The 17,964-nt window shown below is 50.3% G+C and overlaps 1 protein-coding gene across 3 annotated transcripts in view; it reads left to right on the plus strand.

The window, feature by feature from the left end:
- The window catches only part of LOC116952364 (coagulation factor VII-like), a 29,866-nt gene extending 14,216 nt beyond the window's left edge, over nt 1–15,650 (plus strand). The window contains exons 6-11 of one of the 3 annotated variants that reach the window (XM_032971647.2): nt 6,112–6,162; nt 6,433–6,494; nt 9,448–9,583; nt 9,903–10,213; nt 12,067–12,321; nt 14,774–15,650. In XM_032971647.2, the coding sequence (XP_032827538.2) occupies nt 6,112–6,162; nt 6,433–6,494; nt 9,448–9,583; nt 9,903–10,213; nt 12,067–12,321; nt 14,774–14,929 (971 nt within the window). In that variant the 3' untranslated portion in view covers nt 14,930–15,650. Of the gene's footprint in view, nt 1–1,828; nt 6,163–6,432; nt 6,495–9,447; nt 9,584–9,902; nt 10,214–11,937; nt 12,029–12,066; nt 12,322–14,773 lie in introns of those variants that run through there. The other 2 variants (XM_076074240.1, XM_076074241.1) reach the window with 2 other exon arrangements.
- The last annotated feature ends 2,314 nt before the right edge of the window (nt 15,651–17,964 follow it).

Here is a 17,964-nt window from a genome sequence, read left to right on the forward strand (position 1 = left end):
TTACCCGAGAAACAACGCGTGTAGGTGACCATGCGTCGTTTCTTATGGGGAGTTTGGCCGCGTATTTGTGCGGGATACACGGCCTACGCAGAGGGTGGGGGGGGGGGATGCGTGACGTCAGCAGGCACACTGCGTAACGCTGCCGCATGCGGGTGACATCACAGATGTGACGTCACCGCTCACTTGCCGTGCAATCTATTATATCCATTATTTCCGCCCCCCCCCCCCCAAAAAAAAATATATACAAAAGTCTATTTTTATACTTTTTACATTGTGTACAGTATGGAAGCTACCCACATGCCAAATTTCAAGTTTGTAGCATGTTGGGAAGTACGCTAAACATTTTGAACAGACACAGATATCCACAAATTTCCCTTTTATATATATAGATGAAGGTTTTTAGGTTAGATCGCGTTATTTATAAATGTGTCGCAACCCTCCACCACCCGACACGGCCAATCAGTAAAAAATATGTCACGTTGACAAAAGACAAATAGTTCACTACTTTAGCCCAACGGTGTGTTGAAGAGTGAATCCACAACATTACAATATACATCCAGCATCATTGGCAAATTGCCTGATGATGCTGGATGTAATTACCAGCGAAACGTTGTACTCTAAAATTGTAAATGTTGTGGATTCACTCTTCATCACACCGGTGGGCAAAAGTAGTGAACTATTTGTCATTTGTCAACGTGGCGGAGGGTTGCAACACATTTATAAATAACGCGATCTAACCCAATAACCTTTATTATGAACTGTTAGGTGATGTTAACATACCACACCAGGTACTAATTTGAGGTTGAGTCGACCTAGCGGAGGCCCATGACCGGTTCAGATAATCGTCACCGCTGTTGGTGGCCGTGAGCCGGGAAATGGAACTCGGGTTAGCAGGGATTCGTAGCGCAGCGTAGCGCTAACCGCTCTACACACCTCACACTCACATAACAACGTGCATGTACACATTCATAAACTTCCAATGCCAAGATCCCTCCCCCCCACGAGTGTGCCCTACAAATGTTCGGGATGGCGTTTGTTTGGAACGATGAAGTCCCCTTACCAGGACGACTCGCGCAGAGTCCGTCGTGACAGAGTCCACCACACTAGTCCTGCTATTTGGGGCTGCCACGGCGGCTAGGAGATGTTAACCACCTCGCCTGGTATGCAGGAGATCGTGGGTTCGATCCCGACCCTGACACCTGCTGCTGTGTATTTGGAGTTTGCGTGTCTCTCTCTCGATCATCATCATCATCACGGTTGCGAGGAGATGTTAACTACCGCGCCTGGTATACAGGAGATCGTGGGTTCGATCTCGACCCTGACGCCTGCTGCTGTGTATTTGGAGTTTGCGTGTCTCTCTCTCGATCATCATGATCATGGTGGCTAGGAGATGTTAACCACCTCGCCTGTTGATCGTGGGTTCGATCCCGACCCTAAAGCCCATATATTTGGAGTTCGCATTTCTCTCTCTCTCTCTCCCCATGGTCGCGTGGATTTTTTCTCCGGGTCCTTCCGGTTTTTCCCCTCCACATTTCGAGTAAACGTCACCACGCGTTCAGAGTTTTTGGCTTCCGCTATAAATGTGCGCAGGGTAAGCCCCACTTCGGGGAGCTATTATTTGTGATAACCACGTCGCTCCTGAACAAGAAGAGCTATGTGGCCCTTTGGACCTTATCTGGTAACGTGTTTTTTTCTAATAACGTGAACTCTATTTTTCTAATAACGTGAACTCTATATTCTTGGTTCTTTCGGTAAAGTCGCGTAGAAGGGAAACAAAATAAGAAAAATATAAAACGATAGTGAGAATTTTATTGTTTTAGATTTTTATTTGTAATTTTTTATTTATTATTTTATTGTTTCCCTTCTACGTGACTTTACCGAAAGAACCAAGAATATGAATCCCTGCAGTCACGAAAGCTTTAAATCAAAACGTGAACTCTATTGTGCCACATCATTGGACCTCCTTTGCCAGTACCAAAATATAATAATAGGGTTTTTCCACTTTTTTCTGGCAACAAAACTTAAACCTTTTTTGTTACAAGGACTCATGTTTGCATTAACTATAATACTTGCAGTCAAAATGCAAACAAAAAACACACTCTGATAATATATGCATTGTCCTTGGCGTCATCTGGTCTAGCACCAATTGAGATTAGGCTCTAAGGAAAGCTGTCTCTGGTGTGGACCAGTCAATTTCAAGGACAATCATATATTATCATAGTGTGTTTTTTGTTTGCATTTTGACTGCAAGTATTGTGGTAAATGCAGACATGAATCCTTGTAAAAAAAAGTTTCAGTTTTGTTACCAGAAAAAAGGGGAAAACCCTTATTATTATTTTGCGACAATAATGCAGCAATTCGTAGTCTATGCTGTGTCTATGCTGTGTGTCTATGCTGTGTCTATGCTGTGTGAATATGCTGTGTGTCTATGCTGTGTCTGTGCTGTGTGTGTATATGCTGTGTCTGTGCTGTGTGTCTATGCTGTGTGTCTGTGCTGTGTCTGTGCTGTGTCTATGCTGTGTCTATGCTGTGTGTCTATGCTGTGTCTGTGCTGTGTGTCTGTGCTGTGTCTATGCTGTGTGTCTATGCTGTGTCTGTGCTGTGTCTGTGCTGTGTGTCTATGCTGTGTCTGTGCTGTGTGTTTATGCTGTGTGTCTATGCTGTGTCTGTGCAGTGTCTATGCTGTGTCTATGCTGTGTCTGTGCTGTGTGTCTATGCTGTGTGTCTGTGCTGTGTCTATGTTGTGTGTCTATGCTGTGTCTATGCTGTGTCTATGCTGTGTCTATGCTGTGTGTCTATGCTGTGTCTGTGCTGTGTGTCTATGCTGTGTGTCTATGCTGTGTGTTTATGCTGTGTGTCTGTGCTGTGTCTGTGCTGTGTGTCTATGCTGTGTCTGTGCTGTGTCTGTGCTGTGTGTCTATGCTGTGTCTGTGCTGTGTGTCTATGCTGTGTGTCTATGTTGTGTGTCTGTGCTGTCTGTCTGTCTGTGTGTCTATGCTGTGTCTATACTGTGTGTCTATGCTGTGTCTATGCTGTGTGTCTATGCTGTGTCTATGCTGTGTGTCTGTGCTGTGTCTATGCTGTGTGTCTATGCTTTGTCTATGCTGTGTCTGTGTTGTGTGCTGTGTGTCTGTGCTGTGTGTCTATGCTGTGTGTCTGTGCTGTGTGTCTGTGCTGTCTATGCTGTGTGTCTTTGCTGTGTCTTTGCTGTGTCTATGCTGTGTGTCTATGCTGTGTGTCTATGCTGTGTGTCTATGCTGTCTATGCTGTGTATATGCCGTGTCTGTGCTGTGTCTATGCTGTGTGTCTATGCTGTGTTTATGCTGTGTGTCTGTGCTGTGTCTATGCTGTCTGTCCTGTCTATGCTGTGTCTATGCTGTGTCTATGCTGTGTGTCTGTGCTGTGTGTCTATGCTGTGTGTCTGTGCTATGTGTCTGTGCTGTGCGTCTATGCTGTGTGTCTGTGCTGTGTCTATGCTGTGTGTCTGTGCTGTGTGTTTATGCTGTCTATGCTGTGTATATGCCGTATCTGTGCTGTGTGTCTATGCTGTGTCTATGCTGTGTCTATGCTGTGTGTCTATGCTGTGTCTATGCTGTGTCTATGCTGTGTTTCTTTGCTGTGTGTCTTTGCTGTGTCTTTGCTGTGTGTCTATGCTGTGTGTCTGTGCTGTGTGTCTGTGCTGTGTGTCTATGCTTTGTCTATGCTGTGTCTGTGTTGTGTGCTGTGTGTCTGTGCTGTGTGTCTGTGCTGTGTCTGTGCTGTGTCTATGCTGTGTCTGTGCTGTGTCTATGCTGTGTCCATGCTGTGTGTCTATGCTGGGTCTATGCTGTGTCTATGCTGTGTCTGTGCTGTGTCTGTGCTGTGTCTATGCTGTGTGTCTATGCTGTGTGTCTATGCTGGGTCTATGCTGTGTCTATGCTGTGTCTGTGCTGTGTCTGTGCTGTGTCTATGCTGTGTGTCTATGCTGTGTGTCTATGCTGTCTATGCTGTGTATATGCCGTGTCTGTGCTGTGTCTATGCTGTGTGTCTATGCTGTGTTTATGCTGTGTGTCTGTGCTGTGTCTATGCTGTCTGTCCTGTCTATGCTGTGTCTATGCTGTGTCTATGCTGTGTGTCTGTGCTGTGTGTCTATGCTGTGTGTCTGTGCTATGTGTCTGTGCTGTGCGTCTATGCTGTGTGTCTGTGCTGTGTCTATGCTGTGTGTCTGTGCTGTGTGTTTATGCTGTCTATGCTGTGTATATGCCGTATCTGTGCTGTGTGTCTATGCTGTGTCTATGCTGTGTGTCTATGCTGTGTCTATGCTGTGTTTCTTTGCTGTGTCTATGCTGTGTTTCTTTGCTGTGTGTCTTTGCTGTGTCTTTGCTGTGTGTCTATGCTGTGTGTCTGTGCTGTGTGTCTGTGCTGTGTGTCTATGCTTTGTCTATGCTGTGTCTGTGTTGTGTGCTGTGTGTCTGTGCTGTGTGTCTGTGCTGTGTCTGTGCTGTGTCTATGCTGTGTCTGTGCTGTGTCTATGCTGTGTCCATGCTGTGTGTCTATGCTGGGTCTATGCTGTGTCTATGCTGTGTCTGTGCTGTGTCTGTGCTGTGTCTATGCTGTGTGTCTATGCTGTGTGTCTATGCTGGGTCTATGCTGTGTCTATGCTGTGTCTGTGCTGTGTCTGTGCTGTGTCTATGCTGTGTGTCTATGCTGTGTCTATGCTGTGTCTATGCTGTGTCTGTGCTGTCTGTCTATGCTGTGTCTATGCTGTGTGTCTATGCTGTGTATATGCCGTGTCTGTGCTGTGTGTCTATGCTGTGTGTCTGTGCTGTGTGTCTGTGCTGTGTGTCTATGATGTGTATATGACGTGTCTGTGCTGTGTGTCTATGCTGTGTGTCTATGCTGTGTTTATGCTGTGTGTCTGTGCTGTGTCTATGCTGTCTGTGCTGTCTATGCTGTATATATGCCGTATCTGTGCTGTGTGTCTATGCTGTGTCTATGCTGTGTGTCTGTGCTGTGTGTCTATGCTGTCTATGCTGTGTATATGCTGTGTCTATGCTGTGTGTCTTTGCTGTGTCTATGCTGTGTGTCTATGCTGCGTGTCTATGCTGTGTCTGTGTTGTGTGTCTATACTGTGTGTCTGTGCTGTGTGTCTATGCTGTGTCTATGCTGTGTGTCTATGCTGTCTATGCTGTGTATATGCCGTGTCTGTGCTGTGTGTCTATGCTGTGTCTATACTGTGTGTCTGTGCTGTGTGTCTGTGCTGTGTATATGCCGTGTCTGTGCTGTGTGTCTGTGCCGTGTGTCTATGCTGTGTGTCTGTGCTGTGTGTCTGTGCTGTGTGTCTATGCTGTGTCTGTGCTGTGTGTCTGTGCTGTGTGTCTATGCTTTGTCTATGCTGTGTCTGTGTTGTGTGCTGTGTGTCTGTGCTTTGTGTCTGTGCTGTGTCTGTGCTGTGTCTATGCTGTGTCTATGCTGTGTGTCTATGCTGGGTCTATGCTGTGTCTATGCTGTGTCTGTGCTGTGTCTGTGCTGTGTCTATGCTGTGTGTCTATGCTGTGTCTATGCTGTGTCTATGCTGTGTCTGTGCTGTGTCTATGCTGTGTCTGTGCTGTCTGTCTATGCTGTGTCTATGCTGTGTGTCTATGCTGTGTATATGCCGTGTCTGTGCTGTGTGTCTGTGCTGTGTGTCTGTGCTGTGTCTATGCTGTCTGTGCTGTCTATGCTGTGTCTATGCTGTGTCTATGCTCTGTGTCTGTGCTGTGTGTCTATGTTGTGTGTCTGTGCTGTGTGTCTATGCTGTGTGTCTATGCTGTGTGTCTATGCTGTGTGTCTATGCTGCGTGTCTATGCTGTGTCTGTGTTGTGTGTCTATACTGTGTGTCTATACTGTGTGTCTGTGCTGTGTGTCTATGCTGTGTCTATGCTGTGTGTCTGTGCTGTGTGTCTGTGCTGTGTATATGCCGTGTCTGTGCTGTGTGTCTATGCTGTGTCTATACTGTGTGTCTGTGCTGTGTGTCTGTGCTGTGTATATGCCGTGTCTGTGCTGTGTGTCTATGCTGTGTGTCTATGCTGTGTGTCTATGCTGTGTGTCTGTGCTGTGTGTCTGTGCTGTGTCTGTGCTGTGCGTGGTCAGTGGAGTTTCCGTGCGGAAGGAGACAAAGACAAAAAGAAGCCAAGCACAGAGGTAGTGCTGAGAGGACGTTGTGGTTGTTGTGGCAATGATGTCGATGATGGTGGTGGGGGTGATGATTGTGGTGGTGGTGGTGACGATGGTGCTGGAAGTGTCGATGGTAATGAAGGTGATGATGGTAACGGTGGTGATGGTAACCGATGCGATGATGGTGATTCAAATGATGTCGGTATCGGTTATGGCGTTGATGATGGTGGTTGAGATACATGTTGCTCACGGTCATGATAATGTTGGTGATGGTTGTGTGGGATGGTAACGGGGCAGGTGGCGATGACCTGAGGATTGTCAATGGGTGGAGGTGTGAGCCTGGAGAATGTCCCTGGCAGGTGAGTCACGTAAGCACCGACACCGCTTCGTGCACTTGACCGGGTTCTGTGGTGCTGTTGATCGGGTTGAGGTGGCGCGGTTGACAGGGTGTGGTGATGCGGTTGACAGGGTGTGGTGATGCGGTTGACCGGGTGTGGTGATGCGGTTGACAGAGTGTGGAGGTGCGGTTGACTGGGGGCAGTGGTGCGGTTGACAGGGTGTGGTGATGCGGTTGACAGGGTGTGGTGATGCGGTTGACAGGTGTGGAGGTGTGGTTGACTGGGGGGAGTGGTGCGGTTGACAGGGTGTGGTGATGCGGTTGACAGGGTGTGGTGATGCGGTTGACAGGGTGTGGTGATGCGGTTGACAGGGTGTGGTGATGCGGTTGACAGGGTGTGGTGATGCGGTTGACAGGGTGTGGAGGTGTGGTTGACTGGGGGGAGTGGTGCGGTTGACAGGGTGTGGTGATGCGGTTGACAGGGTGTGGTGATGCGGTTGACAGGGTGTGGTGATGCGGTTGACAGGGTGTGGTGATGCGGTTGACAGGGTGTGGTGATGCGGTTGACAGGGTGTGGAGGTGTGGTTGACTGGGGGGAGTGGTGCGGTTGACAGGGTGTGGTGATGCGGTTGACAGCGTGTGGTGATGCGGTTGACAGCGTGTGGTGATGCGGTTGACAGGGTGTGGTGATGCGGTTGACTGGGGGCAGTGGTGTTGTTGACTGGGGGCAGTGGTTCGGTTGACAGGGTGTGGTGATGCGGTTGACAGGGTGTGGTGATGCGGTTGACAGGGTGTGGAGGTGCGGTTGATCGGGAGTAGTGGTGCAGTTGTCAGGGTTTCGGTGGTGCGGCTGCCAGGGTTTTGTGGCATGGTTGTCAGTGTGTGGTGGTGCCGCTGACAGGGTGTGGTGGTGCGGTTGACAGAGTGTGGTGATGCGGTTGACAGGGTGTGGTGATGCGGTTGACAGGGTGTGGAGGTGTGGTTGACTGGGGGGAGTGGTGCGGTTGACAGGGTGTGGTGATGCGGTTGACAGGGTGTGGTGATGCGGTTGACAGGGTGTGGTGATGCGGTTGACAGGGTGTGGTGATGCGGTTGACAGGGTGTGGTGATGCGGTTGACAGGGTGTGGAGGTGTGGTTGACTGGGGGGAGTGGTGCGGTTGACAGGGTGTGGTGATGCGGTTGACAGCGTGTGGTGATGCGGTTGACAGCGTGTGGTGATGCGGTTGACAGGGTGTGGTGATGCGGTTGACTGGGGGCAGTGGTGTTGTTGACTGGGGGCAGTGGTTCGGTTGACAGGGTGTGGTGATGCGGTTGACAGGGTGTGGTGATGCGGTTGACAGGGTGTGGAGGTGCGGTTGATCGGGAGTAGTGGTGCAGTTGTCAGGGTTTCGGTGGTGCGGCTGCCAGGGTTTTGTGGCATGGTTGTCAGTGTGTGGTGGTGCCGCTGACAGGGTGTGGTGGTCCGGTTGACAGGGTGTGGTGATGCGGTTGACAGGGTGTGGTGATGCGGTTGACAGGGTGTGGAGGTGTGGTTGACTGGGGGGAGTGGTGCGGTTGACAGGGTGTGGTGATGCGGTTGACAGGGTGTGGTGATGCGGTTGACAGGGTGTGGTGATGCGGTTGACAGGGTGTGGTGATGCGGTTGACAGGGTGTGGTGATGCGGTTGACAGGGTGTGGAGGTGTGGTTGACTGGGGGGAGTGGTGCGGTTGACAGGGTGTGGTGATGCGGTTGACAGCGTGTGGTGATGCGGTTGACAGCGTGTGGTGATGCGGTTGACAGGGTGTGGTGATGCGGTTGACTGGGGGCAGTGGTGTTGTTGACTGGGGGCAGTGGTTCGGTTGACAGGGTGTGGTGATGCGGTTGACAGGGTGTGGTGATGCGGTTGACAGGGTGTGGAGGTGCGGTTGATCGGGAGTAGTGGTGCAGTTGTCAGGGTTTCGGTGGTGCGGCTGCCAGGGTTTTGTGGCATGGTTGTCAGTGTGTGGTGGTGCCGCTGACAGAGTGTGGTGGTGCGGTTGACAGGGTGTGGTGATGCGGTTGACAGGGTGTGGTGGTGCGGTTGACAGGGTGTGGTGGTGCGGTTGACAGGGTGTGGTGGTGCGGTTGACAGGGTGTGGTGATGCGGTTGACAGGGTGTGGTGATGCGGTTGACAGGGTGTGGTGATGCGGTTGACAGGGTGTGGTGATGCGGTTGACAGGGTGTGGTGATGCGGTTGACCGGGTGTGGATGTGCGGTTGACAGGGTGTGGTGATGCGGTTGACAGGGTGTGGTGATGCGGTTGACAGGGTGTGGTGATGCGGTTGACAGGGTGTGGAGGTGCGGTTGATCGGGAGTAGTGGTGCAGTTGTCAGGGTTTCGGTGGTGCGGCTGCCAGGGTTTTGTGGCATGGTTGTCAGTGTGTAGTGGTGCCGCTGACAGAGTGTGGTGGTGCGGTTGACAGGGTGTGGTGATGCGGTTGACAGGGTGTGGTGATGCGGTTGACAGGGTGTGGTGGTGCGGTTGACAGGGTGTGGTGGTGCGGTTGACAGGGTGTGGTGATGCGGTTGACAGGGTGTGGTGGTGCGGTTGACAGGGTGTGGTGATGCGGTTGACAGGGTGTGGTGATGCGGTTGACAGGGTGTGGTGATGCGGTTGACAGGGTGTGGTGATGCGGTTGACAGGGTGTGGTGATGCGGTTGACCGGGTGTGGATGTGCGGTTGACAGGGTGTGGTGATGCGGTTGACAGGGTGTGGTGATGCGGTTGACAGGGTGTGGTGATGCGGTTGACAGGGTGTGGAGGTGCGGTTGATCGGGAGTAGTGGTGCAGTTGTCAGGGTTTCGGTGGTGCGGCTGCCAGGGTTTTGTGGCATGGTTGTCAGTGTGTAGTGGTGCCGCTGACAGAGTGTGGTGGTGCGGTTGACAGGGTGTGGTGATGCGGTTGACAGGGTGTGGTGATGCGGTTGACAGGGTGTGGTGGTGCGGCTGTGGCAGGTTCTGCTTGTGAGCTCCGAGACGGGGAGAGGATTATGCGGAGGGGCGCTGCTGAACGACGAATGGGTCATCACAGCCGCCCACTGCATCGTGGGAGCGAAGACCCAGGGCGGCCTGGCCAATTACGTGATCATCGGTGTGGTCGCAAAACCCGGACAAGTCTTGTCATTCTTTATAGACCCCGATGAGAGACACCGCTCTTGTCTGCCCGTCATTGTCTCGGAACCCTATCGGAGACCTTCCGTCTTCGTGAACTCGCATGGATGGCTGGGGATAGGTGGTTCGACACTCTGGGGGTAGGAGAGGAGAGTGAGCAACCTCCCACTAAGCTCGTGTTGACCGGGGTCTCTGATGAGCTCTCCAGACAATTGTTATTATACAACAAGACTCTCACGGGGCGCTTAGACCGAGCCACGTCTTTGAGTGCCCTCCCCCCTGCCCCACCCTCTCCGCAGGTGAGTACGACGTGGACGTGTGGGACGGCTCGGAGCAGTATCTGCCGTTGCGGCGTGTGGTGATGCACAAGCGGCACGTCGCCTCCTCCTCCTCCTCGTCGCCGCCGCTGCTGCCCGCTCCGCGTCGCCGCGACTACGACGTGGCGCTGCTGCAGCTGGCGACGCGCGTCCGACTCGGCCCCAGCGCCGTGCCGCTTTGCCTGCCATCGACCTCGCTGGCCGAGCAGCAGCTGCTGGTGCCGGACATCCACGGCCTCGTCAGCGGATGGGGCCGCCTAGGCGAAGGCGCGGCACGAGCTAGCGTGTTGCAGGTGCGAGCGGCGGCGGTGGTGATGGTCGGTGATAAGGGCTGGGACGAAAACAATCGGCACGGGCATTTGTAAACACACCGGACTAAATTTCAGGCTGTGGGAAATTGTTTTTTTTATTTTTTAAATGGGTCGCGCGACGCGACGTTCGACCGTGCGATCTCTTTCGCCTCTTTGGGCTGGTCAATTTTTGATTTAATTGGCCGGTGAGGAAGAGTCTTTGGGGCTGGCGACCATGGGACAAAATGTCAACTCAGAGCGTAAATAAGCTATGAAGCGTACGCATTAAGAGGTGATAGAACATTTTGTATTAATTTAATTACTCTGATCACATTCTTGATTTGAAGCTTTTCGTGACTGCAGGAATCCATACTCTTTGGTTCTTTCGGTAAAGTCACGTGGGTAGAAAAATAAAATAAATCACGACGTTTTGGGGGCAACACAAGCGTCCGCCATCATGCTTTCCCACCTGATGACGGACGCTTGTGTTGCTCCTTGAAACGTCGTGATTTATTTTATTTTATACCTACGTGACTTTACCGAAATTAACCAAAGAGTCTGATCACATCTGCAATTTCTCCACACAAACCGGCCCACCGGACCTCAGAATGGACCGGTCCACCGTGCATTTGCCTGCCCAGTCCGGGCCTGGTGATGGTGGTGGAGAGTACCGGGTGGCTTTACGCGATCACAATCAATCCCGGGAACCAGGTCGCGTGTAAAGAACGACCGTGAAGGATGGCGCGTCATGTCGTGTGGCCGCTAATGTCACCTACACGCAATGAGTGGGACACGGTGGTGAATAAAATGCAGCAAGTTGGCATAGTGAGGAGCCATAGGTGGCACATCGTCCAGTCACCTGAGTGAACCCATAACAACCGAGTCTGTCCCGTGACCTCCTGCCAGCACATCGTCCAGTCACCTGAGTGAATCCATAACAACCGAGTCTGTCCCGTGACCTCCTGCCAGCAAGCCTCTCGAAACTTCTCATTGTCTCAAGGTGCACCTAGGTTGGCTCAAGTGCCCTGGTGACATCACCACCACCTACAGCGGCGGTTGTTACTGTGTAAATGTGTACGTGGGGCATGGTTCCATCAACAGCAATTTTGTGATGAATGGCGATCCTACGTACATAAAACGCACATGAAGAGATATAACATCAAAAGCACTGGAATATTTGGTGGGATAATGCACGTGTGTGTATAGCCAAAGGTAAACCACATAGCCTTAACAGGCTGTTGGGGCAGGTACTGTTAGCGAGCACCCATGAAGGCCGGTACGGCACATGACGGGGTGGGTGGCCAGCACCACGCCCGGCCGTCTTTGTCTCCCTAGTGGCGATGTTTACACATCGAACCAGGTACTCATTTGAGGCCGAGTCGACATAGGGGATGCCCAGAACCGGTTCAGATAATCGTTACGGGTGTCGGCCGTGAGCGGGAAATCGAACTCGGGGTCGCCAGGTTCGCAGCGCGGCTCTCCGCCTACACCACCGCTCCGCTGCGTACAACAACAACAACAACCGCCATTCGCCACTAAGTGGCGGCGACGTCACCACGACGCTTGTGCCAGGCCACGTGCACCTTGAGGCCACGTCAAGCGTCGAACGCCCGCTGGCAGGAGGTCACGGGGCAGACCCAGCAGGTGCCACGGGTCGACTGAGATGCGTGGCCGATGCACCACCTGTTTCCCCCCCCCCCCCACTGTGCCAACTCGGGTACGGACAGGCGCGCAGCTACACTCAGGCAACCCCCGTCCGCCGCGCGATGGCCGCACCCGCCTGAGCCGCGCGAAATGCCCTCCTCGACCCCGCCCCCCCCCCCCCCCCGGCTACCCGGTAACCCCGGCGCTCGCAGGCCGTGAGCGTGCCCTTCGTGCCGCACGCGGAGTGCGTCAGGGCGCTGGGCCCCGCCGTCACGCGCAACATGTTCTGCGCGGGGCGCAGCGCGGACGACGATGGGGCCGGCGGCGGCGGGAGGCTGGGCGACGCTTGCGGCGGGGACAGTGGGGGCCCCCACGCCACCCTCTACGGGGACACTTTCTTCCTGACGGGCATCGTGAGCTGGGGCGACGGGTGCGCGCGGCGCGGCAAGTACGGAGTCTACACCAAGGTAAGAGGCGGCGTGGCAGTGCCATGGCTCGCATTGCACACCGCGACACCGCAGAAACGCGCATTGCATCATCTTTTTACGACGGTTCGCCGAGTCTCAACGCTTTTTTTAAGAAGGGTTCTGACGAGTCTTTTTTTTCTTTTTGTCAAAGTAGGTTGCAGGCTGCTCCGTGTCATCCCGATCGAGTCATTTTTCAGGCAGATTTTCAGCATCGAAGTCTTTTGGCTGGTTGCACCGTGCATGTTTTTTTTTGTTTGTTTGTTACGGGAGAAAAACTAGGCCTTAGTTCCTAAGTTAAGCCCTGGTTTTTCACCGGTGGCCACTGCCAGGGTCCACTGTTACGAAAGAGATTGTCTTTCCGTCTCCGCGCCAGTGCCACAAATCAACGTGTGACAAACCGTAGGTGGGATCCCCGCTCCTCGATGAAGGGGGAAGTCAGGAACTTCCTCCTGCGTCGCGTGTCCCTGGGAATGTCAACTCGGCAGAGGCGAGCTCCAAACTGCAGCCCGATAATTTCTCATTTATATGGCACCGCAGCCCTGCCGGGACCAATAGTTGGGCCACCGCAAGAACAGCACTGACCCTTCTGATATTGGGGGCCGTCCATAAATGACGTCACGCACCTGAGGGGGTCAGACATTTGTGACGATGTGTGACGAGGGGAGGGGGGGAGTTTGAGAAATGTGACGTCACATCAAAATGAACAAATTTAAATAAATATAGAATTGTTATAGCAACACTAATTGTTATAACGCTCCTACAACATCAGAGTGCAGCGCCACATTAAATACGCACTACGATGACAATAGTTTAAAGCGATTTGAAGCATGTTTTATTTTCAAAATGGAAATATGGTTTTGGTGGGGGGGGGGGAGAGGCAGAGCTTTGTGACGTCATATTTGAGGGGGGGGTCTGACTTTTTGTGACGTCGTGTGACGAGGAGGGGGCGGGGTCAAAAATCGTTCAAAATCGCGTGACGTCATTTATGGACGGCCCCTTACGGTCCACACCGTGATACCAGACACCACGGTGTTAAGGGGGGGGGGGGTCTGTGGAGAGTCCCGTTGTCATGGCAGCTACTCTGTAAGCCATGCATCTTGTGAAACGAGAACCAGCGGTCGTAAGCTCCGCAGGGCAGAGGCCGAGTGCGTAAACATCGGGCACCAGGCTAATGCGAAGACGTGGCAAGGGAGTTCGTCCTCCGCATACAAGGCGAAGCGAGCAAGAGGTCAAAGTAGTGACTGTCGGGACAGAAATAGTTCACGTACCAGTTGTCGCCGCAGTTGCACATGGGGTAGTTCCAGTAATTGTTGAAGTTAATCAATAGCCAAAGATGGGGACGAGTAGCGTCGTCGTTTTTTGTAGAATTGTATAGAAATATAAAAGGTCAATTAAATAGCAGCCGCTGTCTGTTACAGTCGTTGTAAATATTGTATTGCTCTGAAATACAATGCGTTGCACTGAATTACAATACTATCTATGGTGCATTGAAATACAATGCAATGCATGATGCAGTGCAATGTATGATGATGATGATGAGATAGCCAAACTGGCATTCGTTGAATTGATCAGCATCTCAATGTAGCAGCACCCTCTTAAAATAAGTCTTGAGACTCGGTAAAGCTTCCCTGGGTCAATAAAATAATAACGGCAAGACTCTTCAGCACTGACTTAGTCCGCTGCTGGATTAAGGAATCTACACCCCGTGTCAGTCATGAGGGTGGTTTGACCATACTTCATCATTCATGCAATGATGCTGACGGGTGCTGCCATGTTGATACTTCAGTGGGCATTTGCCTGGTAGGATGGGGGTGCATTCGCTCTTTGCTTATTTCGGTAAAGTCACTTTAAAATAAAATAATTGATTTTATTTTCTATTTTATTTTATGCCTACGTGACTTTACCGAAAGAATCAAAGAGAATGGATCCCTGCAGTCACGAAAACTTCAAATCTAGATAGGATGGGGATGCGTATTCTTGGTTCTTTCGATAAAGTCACGTGACTTTACCGAAAGAACCAAGGATATTAATCCCTGCAGGGAAACAATAAAATAATAAAAATATATTTTTATTATTTTATTGTTTCACTTCTACGTGGTGACTTTACCGAAAGAACCAAGAATATGAATCCCTGCAGGGAAACAATAAAATAATAAAAAATATATTTTTATTATTTTATTGTTTCACTTCTACGTGGTGACTTTACCGAAAGAACCAAGAATATGAATCCCTGCAGTCACGAAAGCTTTAAATCAAAATTTAGGATGGGGATGGTTCAGTGTTGTATTTGTTTGTGTTTGGGTGATTTGTTTACTTTCCTTGTACTTTGCACGACTATCTAGTTTTTGTACCGTTGTTGTAACATTCGTGCCCGCCCCTACTGGACACCTGTGAAAAAGAGCTTTACGGCTCATCGGATTCCTCCAGCATAAATATTCTGATTCTATCGAAGGTGTCACGATTTGTGCCGTGGATCCGCGAGGTGATGGGACGCCCCGAAGTGAAGGCCGCCCTCCCCTCGCCCCCCGGGGCTGCCTCACGCGAGCGCAGCACCAGCCAGGCTCCTCCTGCTGCTGCTGGTGGTGCAACACAAGAGGGGACATCGTGACACAACAACACCGTCATCACCTAGACGATATCACCGCCTGCACTGTGCATTTCATCTCAGCCAATCCACGCCATCTCCACACACCACAGCGCCATCTCTCCACACCGACATCTCTTCACTATCCCTTCATCATCGTTATCGTCCCTTCATCATCTCTGGATCATCGCTTCAGCCTCTCATGTCTTCAATATCTTTCCTCGCCATCTCCGCTTGATCATCTCGTCACCATCTGTAGTTGTCATCCCTTAAACATCTCTTCTTCATGTTTCACCATCTCGTAACTTGATAATCTCATCATCATTGCTTCATCTCTTCATAATCTCTTCAGCATTTCTTCACCGTTACCTCTTCACCACCAAATTGCCAACAGCACCTTGGATGAAAATCGTTCATTCTGAAAAGCTGCTAACCTGTGATTTACCACAGAACCACGCGGAGCCCACGTGTCCATCCACTGCTGGGCGAGGGCCTCTCCGTGCCATGCAGGTCATGGGAGTTATTTGACCATACTTCACGCTGGTCAAGTATGGTCAGTGTACAGGCGAGCAATGGATGTTACGAAGTTGCTGTGCGGCCCCGTAGCTGGTTGGGCATGGGTTGGTCACCCATCCAGGCAATAGCCAGGATCAAACCTGCTAAGCCTCTGAAATATGAGTGGGCAACATTCTGGTTGATTTTTTTTTATCTCACAAAGCTTACATGAGAAATAAATACTTAAACAGACTTCACAGACTCGTTGGTGGCTTCCTGGTTGACTTGGCTGGCACATTGTGCTACTGAATGACAGTATCTTTGAACTTGTAATATTTTAATCCTTTTTCATGAATCGTAATACTTTTATCTTTTGATTAACTGACTTCGTTCTTTTCATTACATTTTTCGTAGACATTTTTTAATATATTTTTTATGGTTGTCACATTTTAGGATGCGGCCGAGCCTTGCAGCTTCCAACCATCGCCTCCAAACTGGCACGCAACACACACGCACATATTTATACCCGTGCATGCACAGACTTACACACGTTTTAATACATTTCACAGGACGATACATTACAGCGTTCCCTTTCATGAATTCCGTTTAAATAAAAAAAAACATAATTATACAGCACTGGTGGTCGCTGGTTTATGACGGTACGATTTCGAACGATCCGCATTCACGAAGTTTGTTTCACGTCACCACGGGTCGATTTACGACGCTGAAACTCGATTTACGCCGCCGTAACCTGATTTACGACGCCGACATTTGATTTACGACGCATCTTACGACATTGACTCCGAGCGCATTTGAACGGAGCCCAGCGCCTGGAGCCCCTCTTCCGGCACCCATAGTTCCATAGTTCATTTATTTGGTGTAGCCCTGTGAGCCATTCGGCTCTTGAATCGGGTGCAACCGCAACAAACAAAAAACATGACCAATAAAAACATCTTTAAAGTGATTATGTGACTGTGCAAACAGAAAATCCTGCGGCTCCCTTTGTGCAGTTGCACCGCCTGCACACTAGCTAGCCACGCCACTGCTTCACTGGAACTCAAACGTCACAACGGCCTTAAACTAATACCACGAACGTTTGAGACCTCATGAAGAATGTTGTACACTGGTTGGGGAAAACTCCGGCGTAAAAGGTTTTGGCAGCTCAAGAAAACAACGACGTTGCGTTTGTGATTAAAATCAGCGTCTGTGATTAAACAAAAAAAAAACTGCTTGCGAGAGTGTGAGCATATGGACATGTGTGAGAAAGAGCTTTTTAGCTCATCAGATTCCACCAATGTAAAGATTCCGAAACGTGCAAAAACCATCAACCGCAGCATTTTTTTTTCAAAGTCAACCTCGCACCGTGCACTAGTTTACATTACAAGAGGTGTTCACTCTCGCAGTTTGTCTATTTACACGTGCGTACCGATGGGTACGATTGCTGATATGACAGGACGTCTCCGTATTTAGTTTTTTTTTACACAACCCATCAGTCTCGTTCTGCTGTAATGGTGCAGCATAGCCGTGCAGTAACTACCAGTCTGTAGCTCGATGTCGTGCTACTGTTTTGTGGTCGAGTTTCCACCCTGTTCACTACGGGGTTGCCAACTCTGGCCTAAGCTATTTCGGAAGATTTTTTTTTGTCAAATTAATTTATTTCGTGAAAACCTCCCGTAATTAAGATATATTGGGATTCATACTCTTTGGTTCTATTCGGTAAAGTCACGTAGGTAAAAAAATAAAACAACAAACATCACGACGTTTCGGCCACAACACAAGCGGGCCTTCATCAGGTGAAGGGACCAGGCTGTCTCGAAGACTGCGCTGGAGTGAAACAGAGCCAAGCTCAGACTGCGACCTTTAAGCTGTGTGAGAGGGATTACGGTGCCTCGACAAAGGAATTAGCATAAAAAATTAGCATTTGATTGGCGGACTTAGCATGATGAAAGGTGTAGCACGCGGCAGTGCACCTTTAAGCCGTGTGAGAGGGAGATTAAGGTGCCTTGACAAAGGAATTAGCGTAAAAATTAGCATTTGATTGGCGGACTTAGCATGATTAAAAGTGTAGCACACGGCAGTGCACCTTTAAGCTGTGTGAGAGGGATTAAGGTGCCTTGACAAAGGAATTAGCGTAAAAATTAGCATTTGATTGGCGGACTTAGCATGATGAAAGGTGTAGCACAATGATCGGCACTGGCAGTGCACCAGCCTGTGCTGCAAAAGTTTGGGGTACCACTACTTGAAAAAAATATACTGTACCAATGAAAATTAGTTTAATGTTTAGTTCGATTTAGAACATCTTTCCAATGGTTGCTTAATTTGAAACCATCTTCTCGATTGAAATTGTGTCTGTGTTTGTAGATCTGAATTGCCTCGTGAACAAATCTCTGATAAAAACCCGTGGGTTTGCAAAGAACCTTGGTATCGGAGAAAATTATATCGTGATCACCCACAGCGTTGTAACAGTGATCAGCCACGGCATAAGAATTCGTTCTGCCGTGTTTCAAATCTGATTTGTGCTCGCGAATTCGGTCAGAGACATGTCTTTTCTTCTCCCCGATATA

This window comes from Petromyzon marinus, chromosome 46, assembly GCF_048934315.1.
Source record: "Petromyzon marinus isolate PM22_M1 ecotype Great Lakes invasive population chromosome 46, UKy_Petmar_22M1.pri1.0, whole genome shotgun sequence".
In the NCBI taxonomy this organism is placed as follows: domain Eukaryota; kingdom Metazoa; phylum Chordata; class Hyperoartia; order Petromyzontiformes; family Petromyzontidae; genus Petromyzon; species Petromyzon marinus.